Source organism: Acomys minous (assembly GCF_964271855.1).
Source record: "Acomys minous genome assembly, chromosome: 15".
NCBI classification, from domain to species: domain Eukaryota; kingdom Metazoa; phylum Chordata; class Mammalia; order Rodentia; family Muridae; genus Acomys; species Acomys minous.
Genome location: NC_140497.1, coordinates 100,804,942 through 100,822,102, shown reverse-complemented (window position 1 = coordinate 100,822,102; position 17,161 = coordinate 100,804,942). Strand labels below are relative to the sequence as shown.

The 17,161-nt window shown below is 55.0% G+C and overlaps 1 protein-coding gene across 13 annotated transcripts in view; it reads right to left on the bottom strand.

Moving 5' to 3' along the window:
- MYO9B (myosin IXB) overlaps window positions 1-17,161 on the bottom strand; it is an 84,187-nt gene that overhangs the window by 5,449 nt on the left and 61,577 nt on the right. For 12 of the 13 annotated variants that reach the window (XM_084759076.1, XM_084759083.1, XM_084759086.1 and 9 more), the window contains 14 exons: window positions 16,553-16,633; window positions 16,069-16,179; window positions 14,465-14,587; window positions 12,547-12,863; window positions 11,366-12,214; window positions 10,449-10,509; window positions 9,561-9,682; window positions 3,812-3,939; window positions 3,475-3,650; window positions 1,797-1,895; window positions 1,481-1,654; window positions 1,116-1,157; window positions 461-572; window positions 80-153 (listed from right to left, as the gene is read on the bottom strand). In XM_084759076.1, coding sequence (XP_084615202.1) covers window positions 80-153; window positions 461-572; window positions 1,116-1,157; window positions 1,481-1,654; window positions 1,797-1,895; window positions 3,475-3,650; window positions 3,812-3,939; window positions 9,561-9,682; window positions 10,449-10,509; window positions 11,366-12,214; window positions 12,547-12,863; window positions 14,465-14,587; window positions 16,069-16,179; window positions 16,553-16,633 — 2,469 coding nt within the window. The remainder of the gene's footprint in view (window positions 1-79; window positions 154-460; window positions 573-1,115; window positions 1,158-1,480; window positions 1,655-1,796; window positions 1,896-3,474; window positions 3,651-3,811; window positions 3,940-9,560; window positions 9,683-10,448; window positions 10,510-11,365; window positions 12,215-12,546; window positions 12,864-14,464; window positions 14,588-16,068; window positions 16,180-16,552; window positions 16,634-17,161) is intronic. The other variant, XM_084759081.1, reaches the window with a different exon arrangement.

Sequence of the window (17,161 nt, the reverse complement as noted above, 5' to 3'; positions counted from 1 at the left end):
GAATGGGCGTGTCCTGCCGCGGGACCTGAGGCCACAGCCCCTCCTGCCTCGCCCCGGGAGCCCTGCGTGGGTGGCTCACCTTCCTCCTTCCCGGGTAGGAGCAGTAGCTCTGGATCTTGTGCACACACTTCTTGTGGCAGGTCATCTTGCACACTACAGGACCAGAGAAGAGGTCACTGAGTGTGCACACAGGACCCCAGGCGCCGCAGACACATGGTCCCTCACTGTCTAGGGAGGGCCCTGCTTCTCCTGAGAGGATGGCGGAGGTGACCGCTGGTCACACAGGAGGTCCCTTAGGGAGTCAGCCTCATGTTTGAAGCCGCATGAGCTGCATGCACAGACAGAGGCAGCCACGTCATCTGCTTCTGTGCACGTGTGTGCATGCGCTGAGGAGCCTTCTGAGGAGTGGGCACGAGGCAGGGGGAGGGCACGCACTGGGCCAGGACAAGGCGAGGCTCACCACTGCACAGCAGGGCCTTGTCCATGAGCCAGATGTAAGAGAGGCACTGCTCGCACGACTGCGGGATGTTCACCTGGTAGCTGGCGAACACGTGTCCATTGTGCTCCTGGACCTGGGGGCGGGGGCGGGGTGCTGAGTGAGCGCTGCCGTCTCAGCAGCAGCTCCTTTCTCCAGGACTGCACACAGTGTACATAAGAGCCAGTCTGGATATGTACGCACTCGCATACACACGACTACTCACGGCATGTACACACACAAACACACGACTACCCATGGCATGTATACACAGACACACATGACTACTCACAGCATGTGAACGCACAGACACAGACACACACGACTACTCACGGCATGTGTGCACACAGACACAGACACACACACGACTACTCACAGCATGTGTACACAGACATGCATGCACACAGGTACTCACGGCATATGCACACACACTACTACCCATGGCATGTATACACACAGACACACACACAGACACACATACACACGACTACTCACAGCATGTGAACACACACACACATAGACACAACTACTCACGGCATGTGTACACACAGACACAGAGACACAGACACACATATACACACGACTATTCACGGCATGTGAACACACACACACACACACACACACACACACGACTACTCACGGCACGCTCCTGTTTCCGCTTCTTCTTCTGGGCTTTGCTCTGCTGAGAGACAGAGATAAAGCCATGTGGGGACGTCTGCCCAGCCTGACTGTCCCCTGGGAATGGGGCCTTGGGGCACCGAGGCTCCAAGCCTGGAGTAGCTAAGGCCTTTTAACACCCGCAGCCTGCTCAGTGCAGCAGATGCCCACAGAGCCAGTGAGAGATGCGTGTGACCAAGTGGGCTGGGCTGGGCCAGGAAGACATGGGGGAGACACAGCAGCCGCTGCACGGAGGTGGGGGTGGGTAGGTGGGGGTAGGGGGGTAGGGTAGGGGGGCTGTGGGTGGGGCTGTGGGCCTGGGGCGGGGCTGTGGGCGGAGCTGCCTACCTTGGTGGGTTCAAAGTCGGCCTTGGTGTAGCTGCGCGTGAACTCGTCCAGCAATGACTGGAAGACATTGAGGACCAGGTTCGTGTCCTTCTCCCCGCGCTCGGAGGCCAGGTTGCTGACCACGATCTGATAGTTCTCCATCAGGTCCTTGTAGCCTACGTGGATCTTCCCATTCTACAGGGACATGGCAAGGTGTCACTGTGTCCCAGCAGAGGGCAGTGGGGTAGGGACATGACAAGGTGTCCCCGTGTCCCAGCAGGGGGCTGTGGGGCGGGTCTGGGGAGGCACTGGCAGCTGGGGTGCGGTCACCACGTACAGGCACAGAGTACATGGTCTTAATGTTGCTCCTGAAGCGCTCAGTGGCCTCAATGAACAGGCTCTCGATGGGCGTCTTCTGTGAGCGAAGGTCGTTCACCTGTGCGGAGAGAGCAGTCAGGCTGCTGGCTCAGAATGCACAGCAGGCGCGAGACACGCGGCATCTAGAAAGCCCTGAACAAGCACAGGTGGCCAGGTGGCCGGGGAGAGGCTGGTCCACAGCTTCTTAACAGAGGAGATCCCCTGCTCTGCCTGGCCATTCTAGCCCAAAGGGCATCGTGTGTGTGTGTGTGTTTGGATTCATTGGGGTTCTGCAGTGCCTGGGGGGACCAGGGCCTCAGGTGGTGCAAGCACTGTACCCCTCAGCCACTCAGCCAAACCCTAACTCATCAAAGAAGTTTTTTTTTTTAAAGATTTGTTTAAGTATATGAGCATCCTATCTGCATGCACACCCGAATGCCAAAGAGGAGGACAGTGTTAGATCCCATCAGATGGTGTGAGCCACACGGTGGGTGCTGGGAATTGAACTCAGTACCTCAGAAAGAACAGCCAGTGCTCTTCTGAGCCACCTCTCCAGCGAGAGAGTAATTTTTGGAATGGTTTAGCTTGGAACTTGCAGTCCTCCTGCCTCAGCCTCCCAAGGCCCGTGGCAACTGGAGCTGTGGATTCACGCAGGAAGAGCAAGGGGACACGCAGTGTGCAGCAGAGCCCTTCGCACTGGGACCTCCCACGGGAGCCCCTTTTGCCGGAACCTCTTCAGAGACAACAGTGTTAAGGTGGAGCCTGGCTTCCCCCTTAACCAGGAACAAGGCTCACACCAACGTTACAGCACACACGCTGACTTAGGGTGAGGGAAATCCAGGAGAGCCAGGGCTACAGACACGCTGTGTTGAAAAATCAAAAACCAAAACCAAACCAAAACCAAACCAGCACTTGGGAAGCAGAGGCAGGTGGATCTCTGTGAGTTCAAGGCCAGCCTGTTCTATAAAGTGAGTCAAGGACAGCCAAGGCTGCACAGAGAAACCCTATCTCAAAAAACCAAAAAAAGAAAGAAAAACCAAAACCAACCAGCCAAACAACAACAGCTAGGGGATATGTTGGTGCAGTGGTTAACAGCTGCAGTGCCAGAGGAACCTGGGTTCAATTCCAGCACCCACACCACAGCCTGAAGCCACCTGTAAACTTTAGCTCCAGGAAATCTAATGCCTCCTCTAGCCCCTGTGGGCACTGCATACATGTGGGACACACACATACATGCACGCAAAATACTCATATACTGAATATATATTTTAATTTGAAGGATGCATGTTATTGTATGAATGGAGCTGGCTCTGTCTTGCAGGGTGTGGGTCTGGGGCATCAAACTTAGGTCATCAGGGTTGGCAGCAAGCACATCTACCCCTGAGTCACCTCGACAGCCTGACTGCTGTTTTCTGTAAACCCGATCATGTGCCCCCACTGTGTCTTGAGCTCAGCTCTGTCCTGAGTGCTGCGGGGAGGTGCCTCCTCCTGTGGGCAGGTCCCTGCAATCTTCTGTATTGTTTAATGCCCTGATGTCGGGCATTAGAATGCAGACCCAGGATGGGCAGCCGCTGACAGCACTATGTATCTCCAGCCTGGGCAGACCCAGGATGGGCAGCTGCTGACTGCACGATCTACCTCCAGCCTGGGCAACTCACCTTGTTGAGCAGAAACTCGTCCAGAAACTTGAGCTCATTGGCGTTGGTGATCTTTCGGAACACCGACTCCCGCCACCGCTCGGACACCGTGATCTGGCCCACCTTGCGATTTCGGTTCTTCTTTCCTTTGGGGGGCTTCTCGCCTGCAGCCTGGCGGTGCTGCTGGCTAGAAGGAGCTGTGGGGACATGGGTCAGCCGGAAGCAAGGTCAGAAACGGGCACCCAGATGCATGCCAGGTCCACAGCCCCGACCATGCCCAGGGCACAGAGTGTGCTGTGGGGGCCAGCAGCTGTGAGCACGACCAGGCGGCTGATGCTGGAAGTTAAGGGGAACCAACCTTCTAGACTCTTCTTGGTGGGGGCTTCCTGTGGGGTTTGCCCACCACTGCCCTCAGTCTCCTCCACACCCTCCAGGCTGGGCTTCTTATCCTTGGCTTTGTGCAGGAAGAGCCGCTTAAAGGCAGATCTGCAGAGAACATAAGGGTTTCTTGTTAATTCTTTACTTACGGGTATGCGTGGGGCGGGGGTGTCTGCCATGTGAGTGCAGTACCACTGGAGGCTCGAGGATGGGGTGCAGTTCCTCTCGAGTTTCAGTGACCGAATCACCAGATGTGGGTGCTGGGAATTGAACTTGTGTCCTCTGGAAGCAGGGCAAGTGCCCTTAACCACTGAGCTAGCTCTCTATTCCCATTTCTTTTCTTTCTTTTTCTTTTTGAGACAGGGTCTTGCCTCAAATGCAAAGCCCCTCCAGCAGCTTGGATTAGAGGCTATGTCACCACACCTCGGACTGAAGGCTGTGTCACCACACCTCAGATTGAAGGCTGTGTCACCACACCTTGGACTGAAGGCTGTGTCACCACACCTCGGATTGAAGGCTGTGTCACCACACCCAGATGTTTTGCTTTACAGACAGCGTCTCTAGGCAGCCCAGACTGGCCTTGGCGTCTGAGGCAGCTGGGACGCGTGTGTGAATGGAGCTCTGCATTGCAGTTCTGTGAGAGGTTTAAGCCCCGAGAAGCAAACGTTAGTGGGAGGCAGAGCCTCTACCAAGGAAGCTGTGCTCTGCTTGCGATGTAGAACAAAAACGGAGGCCAGACAGGGGACATACACTTGGAAGCAGGCAGGAGACCAGGAGCGCCCAGGTTTAAAGCCAGCCTGGGCTGCATGACACCTTGTGTAAAAGGTGTGAGGGACAGGGAAAGCTGAGTGACATGACAGCCCACACCTGCAGTCCAGCTGGCACAGGGTGTTTGCCACACATGCGAGGAATGCCTGGATTACAGAAGGAGCTGGAGTCTCAAACAGCAAAACTGGAAGGTTCTCCTGTTGCTGTGGCCTGCTGCCCTCTTGACAGCGACTGAACTTCTCTTTTTCTACTTTTTAAATGTTTGTTTGCTTGCTTGTTTTTCAAGACAGGGTCTCTCTGTGAAGCCTTGACTGTTGTGGATTCACTTTGTAAACCAGGCTGGCCTGGAACCCACAGAAATCCTCCTGCCTCTGCCTCCTGAGTGCTGGGATTAGAGGCCTGTGCCACCACATCTGATTTGAACTTCTCTCTCTCTCTCTTTTTAAAAAGAGATTTATTTATTTATTATGTATACAGTGCTCTGGCTGCATGTACACCTGCAGGCCAGAAGAGGGCATCAGATCACATTATAGATGGTTGTGAGCCACCATATGGCTGCTGGGAATTGAACTTAGGACCTCTGGAAGAGCAGTCAGGGCTCTTAACCTCTGAGCCATCTCTCCAGCCCGAGCTTCTCCTTCTTAAAAACAAGAAGGCTGGTTGGTGCTGGTGCACACCTTTAATCCCAGCACTCCAGGGGCAGAGGCACGTGGATCTGAGTTCAAGGCCATCCTGGTCTACAGAGGGAGTTCCAGGACAGCCAGGGCTACACAGAGAGACTCTGTCTCAAAAACAAACAAACAAACAAAACTGAAAACCAAACCAAACCAAAACAACCACACACACACAAATACCCAAAACAACCTGAAAACTGACCAGGGCCACTCACAAACACAAGGGTTCATTATGCGTAGTGGACAGGAGTGTAACAGACATGTGTCTGCCTGAGAGGATGAAGACACAAGCAGGACCCAGCCTGTCCTAGTGTCACACAGAGAACATGAGGGGCTGGTGAGAGGCACAGTGGGTACAGGCACTTGCCACCAAGCCTGATGACCCTGCGACCCAGCATGTGGTTGAAGAAAAAAACTTACTACAGCAAGTTGTCCTCTGACCTCCATATATATACATGCCACGGCACACATGTGCATACGTGTGTGCACTCACAGACAATATAGAGGAAAATCATTTAAAGCATTTAAATAAAATAGTAAGATAAGTTCCTGTCCCCGATGGCTTTCATGGGCACTGCATCAGAAGGAAGCCAGAGAAATGACAAACCATGAACAGTGGCTGCTGGGTACTGTAGGGGCAAATGATTACCAACCAGAAAGTTTTCTTGGGCTGTTAGCTCAGACTCTGACTGTAGGAAAGGTCTTTGTATTTGTGGCCATCTGAAGGAATACAGGATGAGATATAAATTAACTAAGTCAACACAAACCCAAGTGTTCTTCCAAAACAGAAGGTGCTGTGGGTGTGGCTCAGGGGTGGAGCCCCTGCCTAGAATCCACCCCCATGAGAGGCTGGGGGCGTGGCTCAGGGGTGGAGCCTCTGCCTAGAATCCACCCCCATGAGGGGCTGGGGGTGTGGCTCAGGGGTGGAGCCTCTGCCTAGAATCCACCCCCATGAGGGGCTGGGGGTGTGGCTCAGGGGTGGAGCCCCTGCCTAGAATCCACCCCCATGAGGGGCTGGGGGTGTGGCTCAGGGGTGGAGCCCCTGGCTAGTGTGTTTCCAGTCCAGGGCTCCTTCACTGGCCCTGTAAGCAACTAAAAGCTATTTCTTTTTTCTTTTTCTTTTCTTTTCTTTTTTTTTTTTTTTTTTGGTTTTTCGAGACAGGGTTTCTCTATGTAGCCTTGGCTGTCCTGGACTTGCTTTGTAGACCAGGCTGGCCTCAAACTCACAGCGATTCGCCTGCCTCTGCCTCCTGAGTGCTGGGATTAAAGGCGTGCGCCACCACCAGCAGGCAGACAGAGAGGATCTTAGGAAAGAGAGATGACAATGAGGGAGGAAGAGGAGGAGGAGGAAGAAGAAGGCAGGATCAGAGGAGAAGGGATGGACCGGTGCCATGGAGGGCGCCAGCAGTGCGTGGGGACCGCGGGTGGGAGGAGATGGAGGGCGCCAGCAGTGCGTGGGGACCGCGGGTGGGAGGAGATGGAGGGCGCCAGCAGTGCGTGGGGACCGCGGGTGGGAGGAGATGGAGGGCGCCAGCAGTGCGTGGGGACCGCGGGTGGGAGGAGATGGAGGGCGCCAGCAGTGCGTGGGGACCGCGGGTGGGAGGAGATGGAGGGCGCCAGCAGTGCGTGGGGACCGCGGGTGGGAGGAGATGGAGGGCGCCAGCAGTGCGTGGGGACCGCGGGTGGGAGGAGATGGAGGGCGCCAGCAGTGCGTGGGGACCGCGGGTGGGAGGAGATGGAGGGCGCCAGCAGTGCGTGGGGACCGCGGGTGGGAGGAGATGGAGGGCGCCAGCAGTGCGTGGGGACCGCGGGTGGGAGGAGATGGAGGGCGCCAGCAGTGCGTGGGGACCGCGGGTGGGAGGAGATGGAGGGCGCCAGCAGTGCGTGGGGACCGCGGGAGGGACGCAGCCTGAGATGGGCTGGGAGGTGCCTGGCAAAGTCTCATTGTAATTAAATGTAACAGGTGTCTGTGTTTTCACTGATTGTCAGCCAGTTAGAAAATACCGCTGTGCCAGGCGTGGTGGGGCATGCCTTTAATCCCAGCACTCGGGAGGCAGAGGCAGGCGGATTTCTGTGAGTTCGAGGCCAGCCTGGTCTACAAAGTGAGTCCAGGACAGCCAAGGCTACACAGAGAAACCCTGTCTTGAAAAGCCAAAAAGAAAAAGAAAAAGAAAATGATATTATTCCTGTTTAAGTCAATGAATCTGAAGACTTAGGTGCCCCACTCTTGAATATATTGTTCCCCAGGCAAAGATTTGACTATTACAATTTGACTATTGATGTTTAAGCTTTACCTGATAAAATTTCTGTCTCTAGTTGAACTTCTAAACTATGGACCATAAAAATGTCTATAAAAATTTTGTTATTGCCAGGCAGTGGTGGCGCACGCCTTTAATCCCAGCACTTGGGAGGCAGAGGCAGGCGGATCGCTGTGAGTTCGAGGCCAGCCTGGTCTACAAAGTGAGTCCAGGACAGCCAAGGCTGCACAGAGAAACCCTGTCTCAAAAAAACAATAAATAAATAAATAAATAAATAAATAAATAAATAAATAAACAAGCAAGCAAAAATCAAACAACTACAGGGAGTCATAAAATTGGTCTGGTATAGCTGCCTTGGGGAACCTATGTCCTTAAGTTTTCAGGTTAGAGTCCATGGCTCTCGGGGCACTGTATGTCTTTCAGTACTTGAGAGGGGAAGGCGCTCACTCCCTGGGCAATGAAGCATTCTGGGTATTTTGTTTTTCTATGTTCCCTAAAAGTCAATAAAGCATACAGAAACTTGACAGGACAATTGGTCTTAGACATTAATCTTGTACACCTGTTTAACTTACAAACATCATTAAGTCCTGGCAGCTACCATAACTAGAGAGCTATATATATATTTAGAAGTTATAACATTAAAAAGAAATAAAAATAAAAACCACTGACTCACAGGGTCTGTTCAGACTAACAGGTGGATTACAGAGGTCACGTTTGACCTCCTTGTGTTTACTAACATTACTAGGAGACTGGGACACACACACACACACACACACACACACACACACACACACATGAAAATACTATGTTGTGTGATGACGTGCCATATGAGGACTAAAAAAGTTCCCAGTCTCTCTATGCAGGGCTCTGGTGCTGAAGGGCTTTCGGTCAATGGCTGTTACTGTGTTACAGACTGTTGAAGGCGACTGAGGCATGCAGGTGGACTGCCAATTGCCTTATGACTTACTGTACTCTTTGGAATATTCCTGACTATGCTTACAGTCACGACTGATTTATTTGGCCTGCTATATTTATTTTCAATCCCACACTCAGGGAGGCAGAGGCAGACAGATCTCTATGATGGTCGATCACTTTACAGATGATCAAATTCTTTAATATGTTCAGAAATATAGTATGCTATGAACTAGTACAGTTAAATACAAGATTAAGCTTTCTCTAGTCTCTTGTTTTATGTTTCCATGGTTAATCCTAAGACGGGTAACTAAATACAAACACAGTTTGTTTGACTCAGCTATACTTAATAGATGGATGATCCTCGGACACTCGGAGATCTGCTGGATCTGGCATTTAAACGTTTAGTAAAAAAGCTCACTATAACAGAGACCCCAGCTCCTAACGGCAACTCCCAGGTCTCCAAAAAGATAGACGGGGCACTGCTGACTCCACCTGGACTGTGGAATGCTAACCACTGGGCTAGCCTGCCCCAGTGCCTGGCTGCTGCTCGGGCCCAGCCTGAACTGTGGACAAAGAGGACACCCAGAGAACCGCTTGTCCCATGTTGCCTAAGACAAGGTGAGGCCGGCCCCATGTTCCTCCCCTACGAAAGGCCTTTAATCCCAGCACTTGGGAGGTAGAGGTAGGTGGATCTCTTTTGAGTTTGAGGCCAGCTTGGTCTACAAAGCGAGCCCAGGACAGCCAAGGCTACACAGAGAAACCCTGCCTTGAAAAATCAAAACCCAAAAACCAAAAACCTCAAGCAAGCCCCCCACTAATGCTGTCTTCTGAAGAGCTGCCGTGGTCGCGGTGTTTCCTTACAGGGAGGACTAGAGAAAGGCTCAGCACCAGCCTCTGACACCCGCCTGTGGCATCAGGCAGATCACCTGACTGCCTGTGGCTTCCTGGGGCAGTATTACCACCACTATGAGGCACCCTGGCGCCCGGGGTGGTCCCAAGCTGGGCTAAGTGGGAAGGCTCAGCGGGTAGCTATCCAGTAAACCTGTCTGGAACTGTGCCTCATGGATGCAACCAGCTCAGGGTGTTGCAGCAGGGCCCTGCCGCAATCACTTACTTCGAGTCACCCTGGGAGCCAGGAGACAGGCCCGCGTCGAGACCAGTGGACGCATCTCCCGACTTCTTCTTGTGGATGGATGGCTTCTTGGTGCTCAGGTCCCCATCGATTTCGGCTGAAGCCTGCAAGGGACAGGTGCAGGGAGCTGGGTGAGAGCTCAGCGGGGGCCACACCTGGCTCAAATCTCTCCATTCCCATCCCCAACTCCACTCTGAATTTTCTATCTTTAAAGATTCCATTTACTACTTTGGTTTTCTGTGACAAGGTTTCTCTGTGTAGCCCTGGCTGTCCTGGAACTCACAGAGATCTGCCCTACCTCTGCCTCCTGAGTGCTGGGATTACAGGTGTGTGTCACCACCACCTGCCAAAGATTCTATTTTTTAATTATGTGTGTGTGTGCAGGAATATGCATGTGTGTGGGTGCTCACGGAGTGCACACGTGGATCCCCCAGAGATTGTGAGCCATCGGGCACGGGGGGGGGGGGGGGGGGGGCTGGGAGCACAACCTAGTCATCTGCAGGAGCAGCAAGTGTTCTTAACCACTGGACCATCCTACCAGCCCCCATTTCACCTTTAGAGAAAGGCTGTCAGGCTGCTCTAGAACTTTTCAGCATTGAGGCTGGCTTGTACGTGAGACTCTCCTGTCCCCGCTTGCCAAGTGTCAAGATGACAGGGGTACACTGTCAAGCTTGCTCGGCATGTGTGTGTATATCTATGTGTATATGTGTGTGAGCATGTTTGTGTGTGTGTATATGTGTATGTCTGTATTATATGTGAGTGGGTGTATGTATATGTGTGTCTGTATGTGTGCGCATGTGTATATGTGAGTGTGTCTATATGTGTGTGTATATGTATGTGTGTATGTGTGGGTGGGTGCTACAGCTTTACCTGTGCCTTGCCCGGAGACAGCTTGGAAACGTCACTGGTGGAGAAGGAGATGCGCCTCTCCCTGTGAGACCACAGACCACAGCGTTACTGACAGGCACCACGCAGAGGGCTGCAGACTCAGTGCAGTGACTCTCCCTGGGTGGGGTTGCCCTCGCCCGTCCGAGCAAACACTCAGCTATCCAGCATCCCTTCCATCAACCCCTTGTTCCATCTGCCCACCCGCCCACCCATCCACCCGTCATCTAGGGACCTGCCCACCTCCAGTCAGCCTGCCTTCCCATCCCCCTGCCGCTGGGCCCTTCATCTCTCTCTGAGTCGCTATCTATTTACCTACTCACCTGTCAGATCAACTACAGGCCTAGCCTCCCTCGCCCACCACTGACCAGCAGGCTGCCCGCTTGTGATGGGAGGGGCCAGGATGGCACCCAGCATCCTGATACAGGGTCTCCACACACACACTTCTGGCCTCCGCCCAGCAGTACACCGCCAAGGAGTCCTGTATAGGTGGCCCACCTCCGACTCCACACTCCCTTCAGCCCAGCACTGGCCCCAGAGGCCGGAGATGTGTCCCTGAGACTCGGTCACACAGGTGCAGGCAGCCATGCCCCTTCTCTCTTTGCCATGGCTAACATTCTGTGAGCGAGCCCCAGTCACGGATGGGGAAACTGAGACCCAGGGATCAGGGAGGGAAGGAGGACCTGCAGGGTCCTTCACACAGGCTGCCTGGCCAGCACACCATCTGCAGTGCTGGGGATGGCCAGGGCCCAGTGTGTGCCCAGCAAGCTCCTCCTGCTCTGTGCTTTCCACTCTGCAGGGCACGTGCCTACCTGACAATGATGGGCACACTCATGGCCCTGGGGCACTGAGCTGGTAATGCCCACCCCGGTGCCCTCAGCCCTTCATGGCGGGTAGCTTACTCTGTGGGAGTGAGGGCTGCAGCCCGGTGCTTCTCACTCAAGTCCAGGGATTGGCTCAGCATGGCACTGGTGCCACCACCAGCCAGCAGCTTCTTGCCTCGCCAGCTCTCCACAGCTGTGGCCAGGCGCTCCATGTCTGGGTGTTGGTATCGATGGATCTGGGTGGAGCCACTGGGGCTCTCTGCCTTGTCCTGAGCCTTGGGGCTGTTTCCATCCTTGTCCTTATCCTTGGGGGACTCAGGGGTGCTGCTGGGGACCACAGGACTGACCCTACTGTCTAGGGCTAGGCTGGTGGGCCTCTGCACAGGGCTGGGACTGGGGCTCCGAGGTGGGGCTACTCCAATCTGCAAATGCTTTGGAGGAGAGGGGGCTATGGCCTCAGTCCACGCCTCCAAGGGCAGTCCATCTTCCCTGGGTCCCTCAGGGATGCTCTCCCCTATGTCCAGGCTGGCCCTTCTGGAAGGTTCTCTGTGGGTGCTGCTCTCCTCTTTGCAGGACTGGATGTGTTTGTTCTGTAGCTCAACATGCTCCAACCCTCGCTGCCGCCGCGACTCTCGCTTCTCCCGGCTGCTGGGGACTTTCTCATGACTTTCGGCTGGTACCGTTTTTTGGGCTGGGGCCTCCTTCTCCAGGTTGAGTGCCTCCTTCTGAGGTGGGGACGTGCCAACTGGAGACCTGTCATTTATCCGGGTCTCAGCCTCCACACCAAGACTCTCGGGGCCCTCGGTGTACTGCACAGGGTGATCAGACAGCTGCTCCTCAGCGGCCACAGGGCCCGGCCCGCCCGTGGAGGCCTCTGCCTTGGCTTGCTCCTCCGCCTTCTGCTTCTCTGACACCATCTGACTGAAGCTAGTAGGAAGCAAAGGGGGACACTGCCAGATGGGAACTCCTGTGTGACTTCTGGGGCAGCACCCACCTGGGTAGTGGTGTCCCCCCTTGCCCCCGGGTAGTGGTGTCTCCCCACCTCCAGGGCTGGGTGCCTGGGATGGGCGCACAGGACAGGAGAGGTTATTTTGAGTTGGTCCCAGCTGCCTCTCCACCAGGCCTGAATCACCTGCTCTGGAGGGCAGGTGGAGGAAGCAGCCTGCTCCCTCTTGTGCCTGCAAATGCTGACTGTGGCCAGGCCCTCCCCACTTCTCTGCACCTCAACTGAGGTCCTCAGTGCTACTGGCTCCCCTCACCTCCTGCGCTGTAGGTGGCCACGGCAGAGGCTCTGCAGGCGAATGATGCTACGCCTTTGGCGGTGGTAGGCCTGCCGCTGTAGGTAGCCTCTCCAGGCGGCCTGCAGGTACACGGCAGCCTGCGTCCTCTGCAGCGCACGGCGCACTCGGTAGGAGCGCCAGCAGGCCTGGATGGCAAGGGCAGCGCCCTTCATCTGCAGGAAGTGCCTGCGCTCCAGCACCATCCGGAACCAGCTCTGCAGCAACAGGATCCTGCGCAGGACCTCACCGTGCAGCCTCTCCTGCAGGGCCTGCCGCTCTGTCTCCTTCAGGAAGACCTGTAGGCAGGGCAGGGGCTGAGGTGGCACGCCTTCACAGCCCGTGCAGGAGGGGCCATGTCGCCACCCAAGTCAGAAGCTAGAGCTATGGCCTCAGTGGCCTGGGACTCTGTTGCTTTTGCCAAGTAGATTCTTGTGTAGACCAGGCTGGCCATAAACTCACCATGTAGCCCAGGCTGGACTTGCACGCCCGCTCTTCCTGACTACTCACTAGCACATACAGGGATTGTTTAATGTATAGAAGAGCCGGGCGTGGTAGCGCACTCCCATAATCCCAGCACTAGGGAGGCAGAGGCAGGTGGATCTCTGTGAGTTCGAGGCCAGCCTGGCCTACAAAGTGAGTCCAGGACAGCCAGGGCTACACAGAGAAACCCTGTCTCAAAAAAGAAAAGAGAAGCCGGGAGGTGGTGGTGCACGCCTTTAATCCCAGCACTTGGAAGGCAGAGGCAGGCGGATCGCTGTGGGTTCGAGGCCAGCCTGGTCTACAAAGTGGGTCCAGGACAGCCAAGGCTACAGAGAGAAACCCTGTCTTGAAAAAACTTAAAAAAAAAGAGAGAGAGAGGAGAGAGAGAGAGAGAGAGAGAGAGAGAGAGAGAGAGAGAAGGAAAAAAGAAAGAAAGAAAGAAAGAAAGAAAGAAAGAAAGAAAGAAAAACAAAGTAGAACTGACACAGTGAAGCCTTCTGTCTCGATACAGGGTCACAGGGTCACTCACTGAACCTCAAAGCCACTGGTTTAGCTCCTGTCTTGGCTCCAGTGCATGATGGACACGCGCCCCCCGCCCACTCAGGTCCTCATTCTTGCGTGACTGCCACAAGCACGGACTAGCTGGACATCTCCAGAACCTGTCTTTCTCTTTTGTTGTTCTGACACAAGTATGCCACACAACACAGGCTGGTCAAGAACACAGTCTTGTCGTAACCATCCTGACATTTCACATCAAAGGGATGGCACAGCGAATGCCTCCTGCGTGTGGCGTCCATCATTCATTACATCCCCTAGCTCACGCTGTAGTTCGCAGAGTTTTGTTCCTTCTTGTGGACAGGCACATTCTGCACGGCTGTGACTAGCCAGAACATGGCGCAAGTGCTCCTGGGAATATTTGGTGTCATTTCTCTTGGGCTTACACTGAAGGGTGGAGCTGCTGGGTCCCTGTGCCTCATTCTGGGCCTGCACGGTCAGCAAAGGCAGCTGAGTGACGCCACCCACACGCTCCGAGGCTGGAGGTGGCTCATCCCTCACCATTCTTGTTCTGGAAGCTTGGGTCACTGTGGTGACACTGAGCTGGGGCCAGCGGGAGCCATCACCCGTGGTCCTCATGGGATCTGTTGCTTCTCTATAGGCTAAGTGGGGGTCTGCAGGAGCTGGCCTGTCCCCAGCCTTCTTGTCATGTGATCCTTCCTATGTGTCCCCATCTTCTGATGTGAACGGGAGCCAGGGAGGAAGTGATGCTCTGTTCTCCAACTCCCAGAACAGAGAGTGAGGGGCTCTCTGTGCTCAGGACCCGGCCTTGGTCAGGGACGGAGCTGTACTGCAGAGTGCAGGGTCCTCTGGAGCACAGCGGGAGGTCCCGCGTGGGTGGGGTGGGGGTGGCAGTGCTCACCTTTGTCCTCCCTATCTGGTAGTTGCGGCCGTCCACCTGCAGCTTCTCCAACAGGGCAGCAATGGCCTCCCTGCAGGGCTGGACATCCTTGGGCAGCAGCACCTGGAACTGCTCCGTGAAGTCCTGGCATGTGGCAGGGAAGGACACTGTAAGTGCCTCGGTGGCTGAAGTCACCTCCTTGGCACAGCCCACCAGGTCCCTCTCCTGTGTGCGCTGCTCAGGGACCATGTGCGGCTGGCACAGCTGGGGTAGAACATGGGCCCCAGGCGTGCTCAGCCCTAGCCCACCCCACATTTACTTTCTGAAGCTCAAACGTGGTTTTCTTTTTGTTGAAGATTAATTTTTAATTACATTATATATGTTTCTGTGTGTGCCCACTCATGCATGCACACATGTATGTGAGTGCAGTGCACATGGAGGTCAAGAGAGGGCGGCAGATCCCTGGAGTTGATGGTACAGGCAGCTGTGAGCCACCACATGTGGGTGTGTGGATCCAACTCGACTCCTCTACAAGACCAATCTGCACTCTTATCTGCTGAGCCATCTGTCCAGCTCTCAAAGTTGCTGTTCTATGGCTGCGACTGACTGGAAGTTGTGCAAAAGTGAGCACAAGTGACCATGGCTGACTTTTGTGTAACAGTGGGCACAAGACATGAAAGAGCAACACTGTAGAGGGTGTGCTGTCTCAATGTTTGAATATGGACAAAGAGGAGTAGGAGGGACTAAGAGGAGGAGGGGGAGGGACTAGAGGAGGAGAGGGAGGGACTAGGAGGAGGAGTGGGAGGGGCTAGGAGGAGGGAGAGGGACTAGGAGGAGCAGGGAGAAGGACTAGGAGGAGGGGGCAGGATTAGGAGGAGGAAGGGGCAGGACTAGGAGGAGGAGGGAGAAGGACTAGGAGGAGGAGGGAGAAGGACTAGGAGGAGGAGGGGGCGGGACTAGGAGGAGGGACTAGGAGGAGGAGGGAGAGGGACTAGGAGGAGCAGGGAGAAGGACTAGGAGGAGGAGGGAGAAGGACTAGGAGGAGGAGGGAGGGACTAGGAGGAGGGGGAGGGACTAGGAGGAGGGAGAGGGACTAGGAGGAGGAGGGAGAAGGACTAGGAGGAGGAGGGGGCGGGACTAGGAGGAGGGACTAGGAGGCGGGACTAGGAGGAGGAGTGTCATGGTTGTGGGCTCTGCTGTCTGCTCCTGGGCTTATGTACTGACCCCTAACCACGGCATCTTTTGGTTTGGCCTTGATAGTCTCATCCTGCATTCAGGCTGGCCTGGAATTCACAGCAACCCTCCTGTCCGCCTTTCTTGGAAGCTGAAAGAGCCATCATGTCCAGCTAAAGTATGTGCTTTAAGTAAACTGAGGCACAAGAGGGTCCTGGGTCTTCCTGGACACCGTGGAGCATGACAGCACTGTTACAGTTGCTGTCCCTGGGCTCAGGAGGTGAAGGTGCTGGTGGCCGTGGCTGACAACCTGCTCTCCACCAATGTGCTGTGGCATGTACATGTGTGCGTCCATCAGCCTAGTAGGTTGCCAGTCAAGGCCTGTGACTCCCAGGATTGGTACCAGCTCAGGAATCTTTCCAGGGCAGAGGAAGCAGGTGCAGGTGGCCTACCTGGAAAGTGTACTTGGCGCTGTAGCCAGAGCGCCGGATGCGCACGGTCTCCAGCATGCCTGTGTAGCGCAGCTGCTGCAGCACCAGCTCGTCATCGAAGCAAAGCTCCTTCTGCAGAGACATGAAGTGCTGAGGGCTGCGGGATGCCACGCAGACGGCTCCCCATCCCCCAGCTCAGCAGCTGGCCACCCCTGGACGGTAAAGCTTTTTCTGCCCCAACCTTTTTATTTTGTTTGTTTTGAGACACGGTCTCATGTAGCCTAGGCTACCCTATACTTTAGTTAGCTGAGGATGACCTTCAGCTTTGGACCCCCAGTGCTGGGATGGCAGGTGTGCACCCCTGGCGTCACAGTGCTGTGGATGGACCGGGGGCTTCTGGCAGGACAGAGGCTCTCCCCATTGCGTCCTAGGCCCAGCCTAGGGCTCAAGCCTGCCCCCTGCTCTCTGAGGTCCACAGGGTCCTGTGCATTCTGGCCCCACTTACCTTCTCGGCATTGGAGCGGATGCAGCGGATGAAGAAGGGCTCAGCCTTGCCCAGAGCCTCCAACAGCTTGTTAAGAGATGTCTGCAGGAGGAGGGAATGCATGTGAACTGCTGACCAGGAGTGGGCACGGAGGGGGGCGGGCTGAAGGACTGACGGACAGCCCAGGGCACCACTGCTGCACGGAGCAGTGGACGGGAGAGCTTGGAGGGGAGTGTGGAGGTGGGGGCTGTCTCCCTTTCTCTTCCTGTTTCTTCAGACCTGGGGCTGAGCACAGCCCTTTCACACTGTACACTGAGTTCCACCCCCCAGCCCACAGATCTGTGGAGAGGCCCTGGGCTCCACCCCCAGCCCAGATTATGCTCATACTTGGGTGACTAAGGTAGGAGCATTAGCGACTGAGGCCATCTTGGAGGACATGAGACCTTGTCCCAATAAACAAACAAACAAACAAACAATGTCTCTGAGCTTCCTGGAAGCCAGGGGAAGAGTTATGGCCTCAGAACATGGCTCAGCAGCCATGGTGACTGACTGCTAACTAATGGCTTCCTGTCTATCTCCGTGGTTTTGAAACAAGGACAATTTTGTATTCAGGGCACATAAGTAATGCCA